Raw genomic sequence first — 12,739 nt, 5'->3', positions numbered from 1 at the left:
CGTGGACTGTCGGAAAAACTGCAAAGATGGTACTTTGGTCCATACAGCGTCACCCAACGCTTGAACGACGTGAACTATGAAGTTGTTCCCAACACTGACTGTAGTTCTAAGTGCCAAAAGCATTTACCCGAAATCGTACACCTCGTGCGTATGAAACCGTATTTATCCAGTTGACGCCACCACTTCATACGCCTGGTAGAGCGCCTAAGTTGCGCATTGGGACGATGTCTCTTTCGGACGGGGGCAAATGTCAGGTGCTTGTCAAAAAGAAAGACAATGGCAGTTGTGCATATGCCATGAAGTACAAGGAAACGGATGAAAAAAAAAAAAAAAGAACTCTCTTGCGCGTTCTATTAAAAGAGCCGCTTCTGGTGTCTCAATCTCTGCGGCAAGACCTCTGTTTTGACGTCGGGACAATATAATCGAAGAACTAAAAATATGGGCACCGATGCTCAGTCTTTCCAAAAACAGGTACAGACTGCCTGACTAAACCCGTGGATTGACTCTGCACTTCCCCACGAAACATAGATTACATTATTTCTTTAGATGGCAGTTAGGAATTTATTAGAGGAAGAGGGAGCAAAGCTTTATTTTTAACTTCTAAAAAATCATATCCAACATGTATCTTCTGTCCTATACAAGAAGTCTGAACACTGAACATAGCAGCATCACGTCTTTTTTTTTTTTGTGCTCGAGGCCTGACACTGAGGGTGCCTCGAAGAGAAGGAAGGAGATCTTCAGCTACATGTCGATGAAGTAGTTTCTACTGGCTGAAAACGCGAACATATCCGGACCTTGAATATAGGCCTGTCTACTAGCTGAAGAAACTCATGTACACCGAGCTAGTCTAAGTAACAGCACTAAGATATGCTCGCAATGGAGGTGTATCAAAAAGCTACTTTAAAACCAGGAAAGCTGGATCTAATCGCCAACATGGGGGCTCATAAGCTTTCTTTTTGCACCTGGGATGGTATCAGGCAGCTTTCGTAAGATTCAAGGATGGGGTGAAATTTCTTCATATTGCCACATGCACTTCTGCATACACTTTTCACGCAATCTGGCTCATTGCACGTGTGACAATTGTCTTGTGCACACCACTCCAAAATCTCATACACTCTCAATTATTTTAGATCATTCTCATAAGCAGAAGTGTGCAATGTGAACAGCAGAATTTATTCTGGAATTAATGTGACCACCAATGATAAACTTGGAACCTTCAATACATAAATGCTGACACACCTTGGAGCTCATCATCACATTACTCACTGGCCAATAAGTGTTCTCGCCACTATCAGTGTATGGAATGCTTGTACCTTGACATTTCATGTTCTTGGCACAAGTTCGCCCAAATAAAAAGTTTAGTCTTTAATAGCCCAATAGCATAGTCTTCACACTCTAACCATGTGGCAGTATAATCAATGCTTTTAATACACTATTTTTATGATGGTTCTGCCAGGACTAAATCGATTTGTTGTAAAACCAGAAGATGTATAATGGAGGTTCAACATAATGTACAGTAGTTGGACATATGGAAAACATTACCCTTGGTGTCACAAACTACTAAACATGGCATACAAGCATTACTCCGAACTTTCAGTAACACCAAGTTTGGCAGATAAAAAAAGTGAGTAGAATTACATAATCAGTAAGGTTTCAACTAGCCCTAGTTAAAGGGACCGACAACAGACTGCTCTCAACCCACTTCTATATGGCCCTTGTGCGCGCACAAGCCCGTGACTGCGAGTGCGACAAAAACAGGAGATCAGCTGTATGTCAACCAGGAAAAGTTTCCATGAACCAAAAATGTGAAATATCAGCTTTTCAGCTAGCTGAAGCTACTCTGTGTGGATAGAGCTAGCTTGACTAGGTAACAACACTGGATACATACGCGCACAATCAAGGTGTGTGGAAGAGCAGGAGCTTCCCGGGGAATAAATTTTCCATTCTGAGAAGACATCCTATCTCACTCTCTAATTTTCTAATCATCAACCTAGGGGAACGCAAGTTTATATTTTGCACTCGTGAATATTTGGTCAAACATTTACTTGAGTAATGGCGTATTATTCGGTTGGGCATTTTCGAGCGCACTGACAAGTGGCTGCGCCTTCAGTTGGTTCTTTCAGAGCTTCAGCCTTTGACTCGGAGCGCTCCCCGTTGCTCTAACTTCGAAGTGAGAACGTAACGCGATCTGACCGGGAGGACAGATCACGTAACACAAGCCAGCCATTCACGCAGCTGCTGGCAGGTGAACAAAGTAAGGAGCACGAGTGTGCATTTCGGAAGGGGGTATCGTCGGGTGCCTAATACTTCGTACACGTCCCTTGTTAATCCGTTTTGCGTGTGTGTGGGGCGAACGAGGAGGCTAGCGAAAGTGGAGGAAACGTCATGCTGTCGCTACAGCAGCTCCTCGTGATATGCCTTGAAGATAGCAGCTAGGACGAGGATGATTGCCAGATTTATGCGCTGTGCTCAGGAGGTTTTCGCTATATCTAAACATTTCAGAGAAAGAAACAATAAGAAAGGTCAGACTATGTCCACTGAACTGATCGGCATCATTTGTTGACACGGCGCAGCAATGTTTCCCCGGCAGCTTGCCGCACTCGCTGCGCGGTGGCGCGACAGACGCGCTGCTCTTGGCTGCTCCGAGTGCTCAGAAAACGCTGATGTATACGTTTGGTACGCTGTCTCTTGCGCTCCGATTGCGAGCTGCCTCTGCATCTGGCGGCTCTGAGCCAGAGGACCAGAGCGGCCAACCGAATACGCCATAAATGTGTGGTTTTTTTTTTTTTTTCGGACAAAATCTGAGTCATCGCAAGATGCTAGGTTGGCGTGAAACTGTGTCGTATAACCTCAGTTTTTAATACATTATATCTATGGAGATTCTGCAATGCGAGTCGTCGCCAAACCGGGGGCCGTATAATCAAAGTTCCACTGCATGAAGATATACTCCAGCAACACTGTGAATTGATAGCGATTCCGATTGAATTTACATTAGGCTAAAGGTTTTGCTTTCCCAGGAACAGATGAAACTGTGGTTACCCACCTTTATATAGAAAATTTCAACCATTTTAGAATATAAAAAACAACCAGAAAAAATTTTCTGAGCACTTGTATCATGCGAGACCTGTTTACCAACTAGTGAGCACTAAAATTTAAATTTCAAGCAGATTACGAAAAAAAAAAATTTTATCACAAAAAACCCTACTTGGAGCACTATACAGTCGCCGACCGATTTTCCGGACTCCAAAAATTCGGACTTGTTGGATATTCCGGACTTCATAAATGCACCATCAGGGATTCCATAGAGCTAATGCATTGTTTCGACTGATTTTTCGGGCGAATTTGCCTCTGAAAGTTCGATTTTTCGGACTAAATCGCTCGTTTTGTGCCACGCTCCAAGCCATTGTGAACGCCGCCATGTTGGATTTTCTGTCGGCTTGGCTAAGCTTGGTCTTCAGATGCCTTTCCTGCCTCCGAGATTGGAATGCGCACGCCATGTTTTAAGTTTCGGAGGCCGTGTTTGCTTTTTAAAAGACGCGGTGATGGATGCCGTTTTTTCGTCTTCGGTCAGCACTATCGTCATCACATCGCACGGAGAGGAGGCGAAAGAAGGATTCTTTTATTGTCGTTGCAGCTTTTTTCAGTCGCCATTCTGCACGATTCGCTCGCAGGATTTCAAGCTGGACGGTTGTGCCCTCGCGATCTCCGTAGCTCCCGCCGACTGGTTCGCCCTCCGCGGTCTCCTGAAGCCGTGCAGCTCTCGCATTGTGGTGCCCCGCCCTTGGACTGCTTCGACCGGATCCCCACTTTCCTATCTCCTTCTTTTTCCTCTCGTTGGCTGTCTTCTTCTCCGTCTATTTTCCTTCTATTCTTTTTATCCCTCCTTCCCCCCAACCCTACAAGGCACTGCGCCGTGTCGCCTGAAGGCAGACAGAAATTAGGCGCCTTTTTCCTCTTCATTCTAACCACCACCACCACCACCACCACCACCACGTGTTGTGTCGCGTAGCGTCGAGACGTTGTGTGCTTCGCAGCGGCTATCTGCGGCATTGAATTTTGTGTTCTCGGTGCCATGGCTCCGCTATCTGTGCCATCGCGGGAGCCAGGTGGTGTGAAGAAGCGTGGGAAGTATACGACCCTGACGATGGAGAAGAAAGCTGCCATAATCAAGCTAATAGAGAGTGGACGTTCGCAGCTAGATGTCGCTGGATGACGGTCGACGCCGGATGGCGGTCGTCGTTGTCGTCGGATGACAACGACGACCGCCCGCAGCCGTCGGAGATCGCCAACGCGGTGACAATTTTGTCGAGCGTTTACGGCGACGATGTCACCTTGGCGCAAATACGGGCAAACCAAATTGCCTCCAAGCGTAGTTTGAGGCAAGGCAGCATCAAGGACTTTTTTAAACCTGCCTGATGCAATAAACTTCAGATTTTTGGCGAAAACGAATTTTTCGGACTGTTCAATTTTTCGTACTTTTTTTCGGTCCCCGCCAGGTCCGAAAAATCGGTCGGCGACTGTAAAAAAAAAAGACATGTACAAACCTTCAACATCACTTAAATTGTGCAGAAGGAATAAGAACACTGCTATTTCAATATTTATAGTATTTCTAACTACCCCACTAACAAACAATAATAAAATTGACATTAGCGTCAGCCACGTCTGTTAAATCCTTCGACAAAGTCTGAGCATACAAATATAGATCTGCCAAGCTGGCAAGCTTAAGATTCGTAAAACTGAGGAGTAGGTGTGGCAAAAATGAAAGAAAAAAAATTGGCATGCAGTTTTGTTTGATTTTTTTTTTAGGGCTGCAGAAATGTTCTACAGTGCACAAAATTATTGCCAGCAAGTGTTTTAAGCTTCAGAGATTGTATTAGTACCAACATTATGCTGTATACACATGCATGAGTAACTGAACAAACTGTGCGGTGTCCCAACAGTGCTAACAGCCCCTTCCAAATCTTAAAACGCTTTTCCGTGGGCCACTAGTGTACCGCCCCAATGGTGGCTTAAGTGGCGTTCTTCACGGGTCAGAACAAGGACAACATGTTTTCTAACTTACCCATAACCCACCCCGCCAACATTTTTTTTTTTTGACGGTGGGCTTAGGGCACAACTTCTCGGCTCGCTTGCAAGGCCCGTTTGGGCAACGGCACCCGATATCTATCGCGTGTGCCACTGATATGGCAACCAAAGTCGTCGCCCTCAACGCCGGCGTTCACACCACGTTATTTGCTCACGCGCAATAGCAGCGGCATACGCTTTCAGCATTTGCTGACTACAAAATTCTCATTTCCCACAGAGTGTCGCTGGCCACGGCAACGGATTTTGGTTTTGAATTTCCGTCGTCCCGCCGATAGATATCCGCTGCGGTCAGCGAAACGATGGTTGAACGGTGTTGTTACCTTATCTGGTGAATTGCGTTTCGCGGGTGTGCTGGCCTAATCAGTATATATTGCTACGGGGTACCACAAATGAACATTGTAGAAAAGAGGACGATGTTTAGGGCGAGCTCGTGCAGACCGAGCTCCATATTGTATGCCTGCCTGTTTACCGAAAGTAAAGGCATTTTTCAGACGCCTTCTCTCCATAACATTTTGTTGGAGAGTGCGGGTCTTCCCACAGTCAACACCACGACGATTCTACGCAGCGGACGCTCCTTGGCTGCCTGTGCGATGCCTGATCAAGACGAACACGAGGATTCTTCGGAGACTACCCCAACCGTGCTTCGTCCAACTACGCAGCAACCAACAGCACCGCATCCAGCTGCTACTAACCGCACCGTCGTCCTGACTCAACCGCGTGACCCAGGCACATTTTCGGGCAGTGACAGTACTGACGTGGAGGAATGGCTTCAGCTGTACGAAAGGGTGAGCGCTCTTTACAACTGGGATCCGACGCTCATGTTGGCCAATATAATTTTCTACCTTGATGGTACAGCTAAAGTTTGGTTTTCCAACCACGAGGAAGATATCACGAGTTGGGACATCTGTAAACAGAAACTCATCGATCTCTTCGGCAAGCCCATCGGGCGTCGTCGTGCTGCGCAGAAAGAACTAGCGTCCCGACTCCAGTCCGGCACCGAGTCTTACGTCACATACATACAACATGTGCTCGCCCTCTGCCGGAAGGTTGATGACAAGATGCCGGAATCTGAAAAGGTCGCGCACATCCTCAAAGGAATCGCCGATGACGCCTTCAATCTCCTCGTATTTCGAAACTCATCGACCGTAGACGACGTTATTAATGAATGCCGATGCTTCGAATACGCGAAAAGTCGCCGTATCACTCCACACTTTTCGCGTCTTCCCAACACGGCTGCAACATCAACCTGTGAGGACGCCCGTTTGGCACCAGCCCCTGCTGCTTCCGACAATATCGTGCGCATCGTGCGCCACGAAATCGAGGCAGCATCTCCCCTGTCTGACCAAGTCCAGGCCCCTGACGATTCTCGTGCCACGATTTCTTTAATCAAGAGTGTCGTACGCCAGGAACTGGCCAACGCCGGACTTCAGACGCTATGCCCCGTTAACCGACCTGACTACCGACTGCCCAGTACACCTAATATGTCCCGCGGACCGAACAACCGCCCACGTTACCGGAACCCCGCAGAATGGCGAACTTCCGATGACAGGCCGATCTGCTTCAACTGTGGACGAGTGGGCCATATTTAACGTCATTGCCGCACTTCCTGGGGTTGGCAGCCATGGTCGCATTATGCCAACACCCGACGCCCATCTGCTGGCTCTCGGATGCCGATCTACGCGGCACAAGATGATGCTTCGCCATCCAGGCCTGCCCAACCAAGCCGCTCCCCGTCGCCCTCTGGACTCATGTCCCGCTCAACTAACTGACGTCGCTCCCCCTCACCCTCCTACCACCAGTCCTCGGAAAACTGACGGGCGCAGCTCCTAGAGGTGAGCCTGCTTCGACGACCCGACCAAAAATTCCTCTACACACGATACCCGGAGACAACAACTTGATTAAAGTAAATGTTGACGGTACTTCTGTGGCAGCACTCATTGACACCGGCGCTCACATATCAGTCATGAACTCCAGCCTTTGTGCTCGACTCAAGAAAGTGCTCACTCCTGCTCCGATCACTCTTGTCCGAGTAGCTGATGGTGCAACACCAGCGGTCACCGGGATGTGTGCCGCCCGTGTCACTGTTGCTGGACGTCATACCACTGTTCTGTTTTACGTACTGGACCACTGCCCACATAACATCATATTGGGACTCGATTTTCTGTCGGAGCATTCCGCCATAATTGAGGGTTCTGCTTGTGTTGTTCAGCTTGTCCTACCACACGCCGTTGACCCTCCTGATCCTGCGCCGCCAAAGCTATGCTCCGCCGACTTTGTTCGCCTATCTTGTCGAGCTGTGACGTATATCGACGTCTCTTCTGATCCACCTGTGGCTGACGGCGATTATGTCATTTCGCCTAATCCTACAGTACTCTGTTCGCTCAATGTTGCGTTCCCCCACACCATCATTACAGTGAAGAACAACGTGGCATGTCTCCCTATTGTGAACTTTGGACTTTGCTCTGAAGTGCTGCGACGAGGAATATCCCTTGCAACCCTTGCCCCGGTCGGCGACTACCACATACCGGCCTTAACAGAGGATACACCGTCATCTGCAAGTATTCAGTCGCGCAGTACACTAGACTGCATAACTGGAATGATTGCCTCTGATCTCCCGGCCGAGCATGTGTCTGCGCTTCGTGGCCTTCTTGTGTCGTATCAAGACGTCTTTGATCTCTGCGACCGACCCCTAGGCCAAACGACCGTCGTAAAGCATCGGATCAACACCGGTGATGCAAATCCAGTACACCGGCGAACCTATCAAGTTTCCTCCACCGAGCGCCACGTGAACCAGCACGAAGTCGACAAAATGCTTGCCCGAGACATCATTGAACCTTCTTCAAGTCCTTGGGCTTCGCCCGTTGTACTTGTGAGAAAGAAGGATAACAACTGGATCTTCTGTGTCGACTACAGAAATCTTAACAAGGTTACAAAAAAAGACGTGTATTCTCTGCCGCGAATAGACGACGCTCTTGACTGCCTTAGTGGAGCAGATTATTTCTCTTCAATCGACCTTCGTTCCGGGTACTGGCAGATATCAGTTGATGATCTGGACCGTGAAAAGACGGCATGTATAACTCCCGACGAGCTCTATCAGTTCAAAGTAATGCCGTTCGGGTTATGCAATGCCCCGGCTACATTCGAACGAATAATGGACGCTCTTCTTCACGGTTTCAAGTGGTCAATCTGCTTACGCTACCTTGATGACGTCATTGTTTTTTCGCCAACTTTCGAAACTTACCTCGAGCGTCTCTCAACAATTCTTTCGGTTTTCCGCAAAGCAGGGCTCCAACTAAACTCGTCTAAATGTCACTTCGGCCGCCGGCAGCTCACAGTCCTTGGACACCTTGTCGATTTTTCTGGTGTTCGTCCCGATCCTGAGAAAATCCGTGCTGTCAAAGATTTCCCTGTGCTGACCTCTGCGAACGATGTTCGAAGCTTTGTGGGCCTTTGTTCTTACTTTGGTAGATTTGTGCGGAATTTTGCTGACGTCGCACGACCGCTCACGGAACTACCAAAAAAAAATGTGACTTTTGTGTGGAGACCTGAACAAACCGGAGCATTCGTTGAACTGACCAGTAGACTTACGACGCCACCGATTCTCGGCCACTTTGATATATGCGCTCCAACGGAAGTGCGTACCGACGCCAGCGGCCACGGAATTGGAGCCGTTTTGGCACAACGACAGCATGGCTGGGAGCGCGTTATTGCATACGCTAGCCGTCTTTTATCGCCAGCAGAGCGAAATTACTCCATCACAGAACGCGAATGCCTCGCACTCGTCTGGGCAGTGGCTAAATTTCGGCCGTATTTGTATGGACACCCGTTCACGGTTGTCACTGATCACCACGCTTTATGCTGGTTGTCGTCCTTAAAAGATCCTAGTGGACGTCTCGGCCGGTGGGCTCTACGGCTACAGGAATATTCCTACACGGTTGTCTACAAATCAGGTCGCCACCATGAGGATGCCGATTGCTTGTCGCGTCATCCAGTAGACCCAGCAGACCTTTCTGAGAGCGATGAGTCTACTTGCGTTTTGGCACTTTCCGCATTTAGCAACATCGGAGATCAGCAACGCCGTGATCCTCACCTCAGAAATATAATCCTTTGGCTTAGTGGTCCCACAACTCCTCCGTCTCTCCGTATGTTCCTGCTCCAAGATGGCGTCTTATATCGCTACAGCATGCATCCTGACGGACCTGAGCTGCTGTTGCTCATACCACAACATATGCGTCAGACTGTCCTTGCACAGTTGCATGATATTCCGACAGCTGGTCACCTGGGAGTTTCAAGAACTTATGACCACGTTCGACGTCGCTTTTTTTGGCCCGGTATTTATCGATCCGTCTGTCGTTACGTTGCCTCATGCAAATCCTGTCAACACCGCAAAAAACCAGCAACCCTTCCAGCGGGACGCCTTCAGCCCATTCACATCCCATCCGAACCATTTCATAGGGTAGGTGTTGACTTACTAGGACTGTTTCATTTATCGGCCAGCAGAAACAAGTGGATAGCAGTCGCCACGGATTACACCACTCGGTATGCCATCACACGGGCCCTTCCTACCAGTTGTGCGACCGACGTCGCTGACTTTCTTCTAGAAGACGTCATATTACACCACGGCGCTCCTCGGCAACTGCTTACCGATCGGGGTCGCTACTTTTTATCACAAGTTATCCAAGACATATTGCACTCTTGCGCTACAAAGCACAAGTTCACAACGGCGTATCATCCTCAAACCAACGGGTTCACGGAGCGGCTAAATAGAACCATCACGGACATGCTCGCCATGTACGTTTCTTCCGACCATCGTGACTGGGACTCTGCCCTTCCATTTGTAACGTTTGCCTATAATACGTCTCGGCAAGACACCGCAGGTTTCTCGCCATTTTTCCACCTGTACGGACGAGAACCTACGTTGCCTTTCGAGACGCTCCTTCCTGCCGTTGGCCACACGTAAGAGTATGCCCGCGATGTGCTTTCTAGAGCTCTAGAGACACGTGAGATTGCTCGCCAGCGTCTGAGCGATTCGCAGGAACGACAACGACAGGTCTACAATGCGTGCCATCGTGATGTCCACTACAGTCAAGGTGACACAGTCCTTCTCTGGACGCCATCGCGGCGAGTTGGCCTGTGCAAAAAGCTGACTTCACCGTACTCGGGTCCGTACCGTGTGATGCGCCAAGTCACCGACGTGACATATGAAATTGAACCTCTTAACGCCACCAGCGCGCGATCGTGTTCTGACGTTGTTCACGTCACTCGGCTGAAACGATATTACTCAGACCAACCAAGCACCGAGACGGTGCCTTCGCCGCCGGGGGTGATGCTACGGGGTACCACAAATGAACATTGTAGAAAAGAGGACGATGTTTAGGGCGAGCTCGTGCAGACTGGGCTCCATATTGTATGTCTGCCTGTTTACCGAAAGTAAAGGCATTTTTCAGATGCCTTCTCTCCGTAACAATATTTTACACTGTCGTTCAGGGTTAGGGTCTGTGTGCCTAAATCTCTGGATTGATTGATCACGCAAGCCACAGGTGACCATCGTGGCCTCCATTTCTCACTGAAATTAGAACTGAAAAAATTTGGAGGCTGGTCAGGCATTTTGGTGGAATATTGGCAAGTTTCATGATTTTGATGCAGCTCGGCACAAAAATAGGAAATTGTATCAAATTGATGAGTGCAGCAAGTTGGGCGGGTTTGTAAAGATGCGCAACTTCGAAATCTTAGCGCCAAAAAATGGAGACAAAAGGAAGAGACGTAGACAACATTCACACGCGTTTCCGAACAAACGTGGTTCGAAGTTTCCACCCTTGTTGTCTATGTCTCTTCCTTTTGTCTCTGTTTTTTGGTGCTAAGATTTCGAAGTTATGTATCAAATTGGCCCATTTTGCGCAGCTGTTGCACCCCTAATCATGTCATACATCAAGCAAAGACGACGAGCCACTGTTCTGCTTAGGGTAAAAGAATGCATATCTGAATGCTTTATGTTGGAAGAGATGATAAGGCGCTGCACTTCCACGCTAATATAGACAATGAGAAAACAGCGTTCGCTTCAGACTAGACAATAGGCAATCCTTAATTTGTGTTCTGAGATTTTATCGGTTCCTTTTAAAGAGTGAAACATCATGTCTGAAAATCATTTCCCCCTGTTGTAGTGTATTTCTGCAACAAAGTATTTTGCTTGGATCCCCCCTTTTACACACCTCTGTGTGTGTGGGGGGGGGTGTGTGTGTGTGTGTGCACGCACACACATGCACACACACACATAATTTCTAAAACTTGATTTAGCTTAAACATTTTTAGGTGTGAAGCACTTTAGAGGCCCGAGCTGTCTCGTCTCATGCCGTCGCTCAGCATTATGCTCACCAGTGCTATAGCAGAGCCCTATACAATATGTGAAACGGAAATGAGGGTGAGCAGGATGGAAAGGGGAGAAGATAAAGCATAGCACAGACGTGTATAGTGTAGCAACGAAATAGGAAAGGGTGCCTCTGCGTAACAAATGAAGGTTTCGTTTAGCACTGCAAATGCCAAGCAGGCTCCTCATTTGTAATGTAAACATGCGCTTCCTCATGCATTCGACCATCTCCAAAGGCTGCTCCACACTTTCTACAGCTCTCGCACCGAGTATTTCACATATGTGTTTAACTGCAAGTTCCTGCCATAATGATGTTTAATTTCATGTTTTATATAGCTTTTTTTTTCTCACCATGTTTGAAAGTTGTACTTTGTGCACTGGTATTGATGTAGGCTTTTCACTTTTTTTTATTGAATGTACCAGGACTTCTTTCGCAAGTACAATAATACACTCGTATGGGTGCCCTTAAGGTTACAAGAATTAAATAGATTTTCTTATGATCCCTACGGCTTTGAATTAACTAGGTTTTACTGTACTCTTTTAAAAATAAATAACCATCTAAGGTAAACTACTTTCTGCATTTGCACTTCTCTATAATTTTGACCAAAGCTTGGAGGGCACGTTAACATCAACACAGAAATAGGCACTGACCTGTATGTGTCTCATGACCTCCTCGCGCATTTCAATAGCCTTGTCAAAGACATAATGGTCAGAATTGTTGTACATGATGGCATTTTGAAACATAAGCATCATGTCACGCTGGAACTCAAAGGTTGTTCGGATGCTTCCATTTTTTATGTTTTTCTTGATTGTCAACAAATCCATTGGTCTACAGAAAAAACAAAGAAATAAGGTCAAACAGAGAAAGACTGTAATAAGAATTAGCATTTCAAAAAAATTCTTTAAACCTGTGTACGATGCTAAGATAACCAGGGGCCATTTCCTCTGTCACTGGGCGTAGGAACACATTTGCAAATCTGGAAGCGAAAATGCAGAGAAAACGTAAATACATTCACTTTAAGAGCCCCACATCTATAGCTATATACATACTTGTGGTTCGCTGCTGCTCTCCAGACCAACATAATGGATTTCTTCCATACCTTGTAGTCTCTAACAGACTCAGAATCCTCCCTGCAACACAGTAGAACATCAATCTCAAGTCTCACTCCAAACTTAATAAGAAGGAAGAAAAATATTACTGAGACACTCCAGCACAAGCAAACAAAACTGCTTTCAACACATACCAAATGCTTGTTTAAACTTAAGAGAATTTTTTTTCAGTAGCTTGTC

At 47.3% G+C, this 12,739-nt stretch overlaps 1 protein-coding gene across 5 annotated transcripts in view; it reads right to left on the bottom strand.

Moving 5' to 3' along the window:
• LOC119176601 (uncharacterized) overlaps positions 1-12,739 on the bottom strand; it is a 115,552-nt gene that overhangs the window by 24,650 nt on the left and 78,163 nt on the right. For all 5 annotated transcript variants that reach the window (XM_075876135.1, XM_075876132.1, XM_075876134.1 and 2 more), the window contains 3 exons: positions 12,500-12,580; positions 12,358-12,426; positions 12,101-12,278 (listed from right to left, as the gene is read on the bottom strand). In XM_075876135.1, coding sequence (XP_075732250.1) covers positions 12,101-12,278; positions 12,358-12,426; positions 12,500-12,580 — 328 coding nt within the window. The remainder of the gene's footprint in view (positions 1-12,100; positions 12,279-12,357; positions 12,427-12,499; positions 12,581-12,739) is intronic.

Source organism: Rhipicephalus microplus, chromosome X (assembly GCF_043290135.1).
Source record: "Rhipicephalus microplus isolate Deutch F79 chromosome X, USDA_Rmic, whole genome shotgun sequence".
NCBI classification, from domain to species: Eukaryota; Metazoa; Arthropoda; class Arachnida; order Ixodida; family Ixodidae; genus Rhipicephalus; species Rhipicephalus microplus.
The sequence above is the reverse complement of the archived record's forward strand: the minus strand, read 5'-3'. Positions and strand labels throughout refer to the sequence as shown.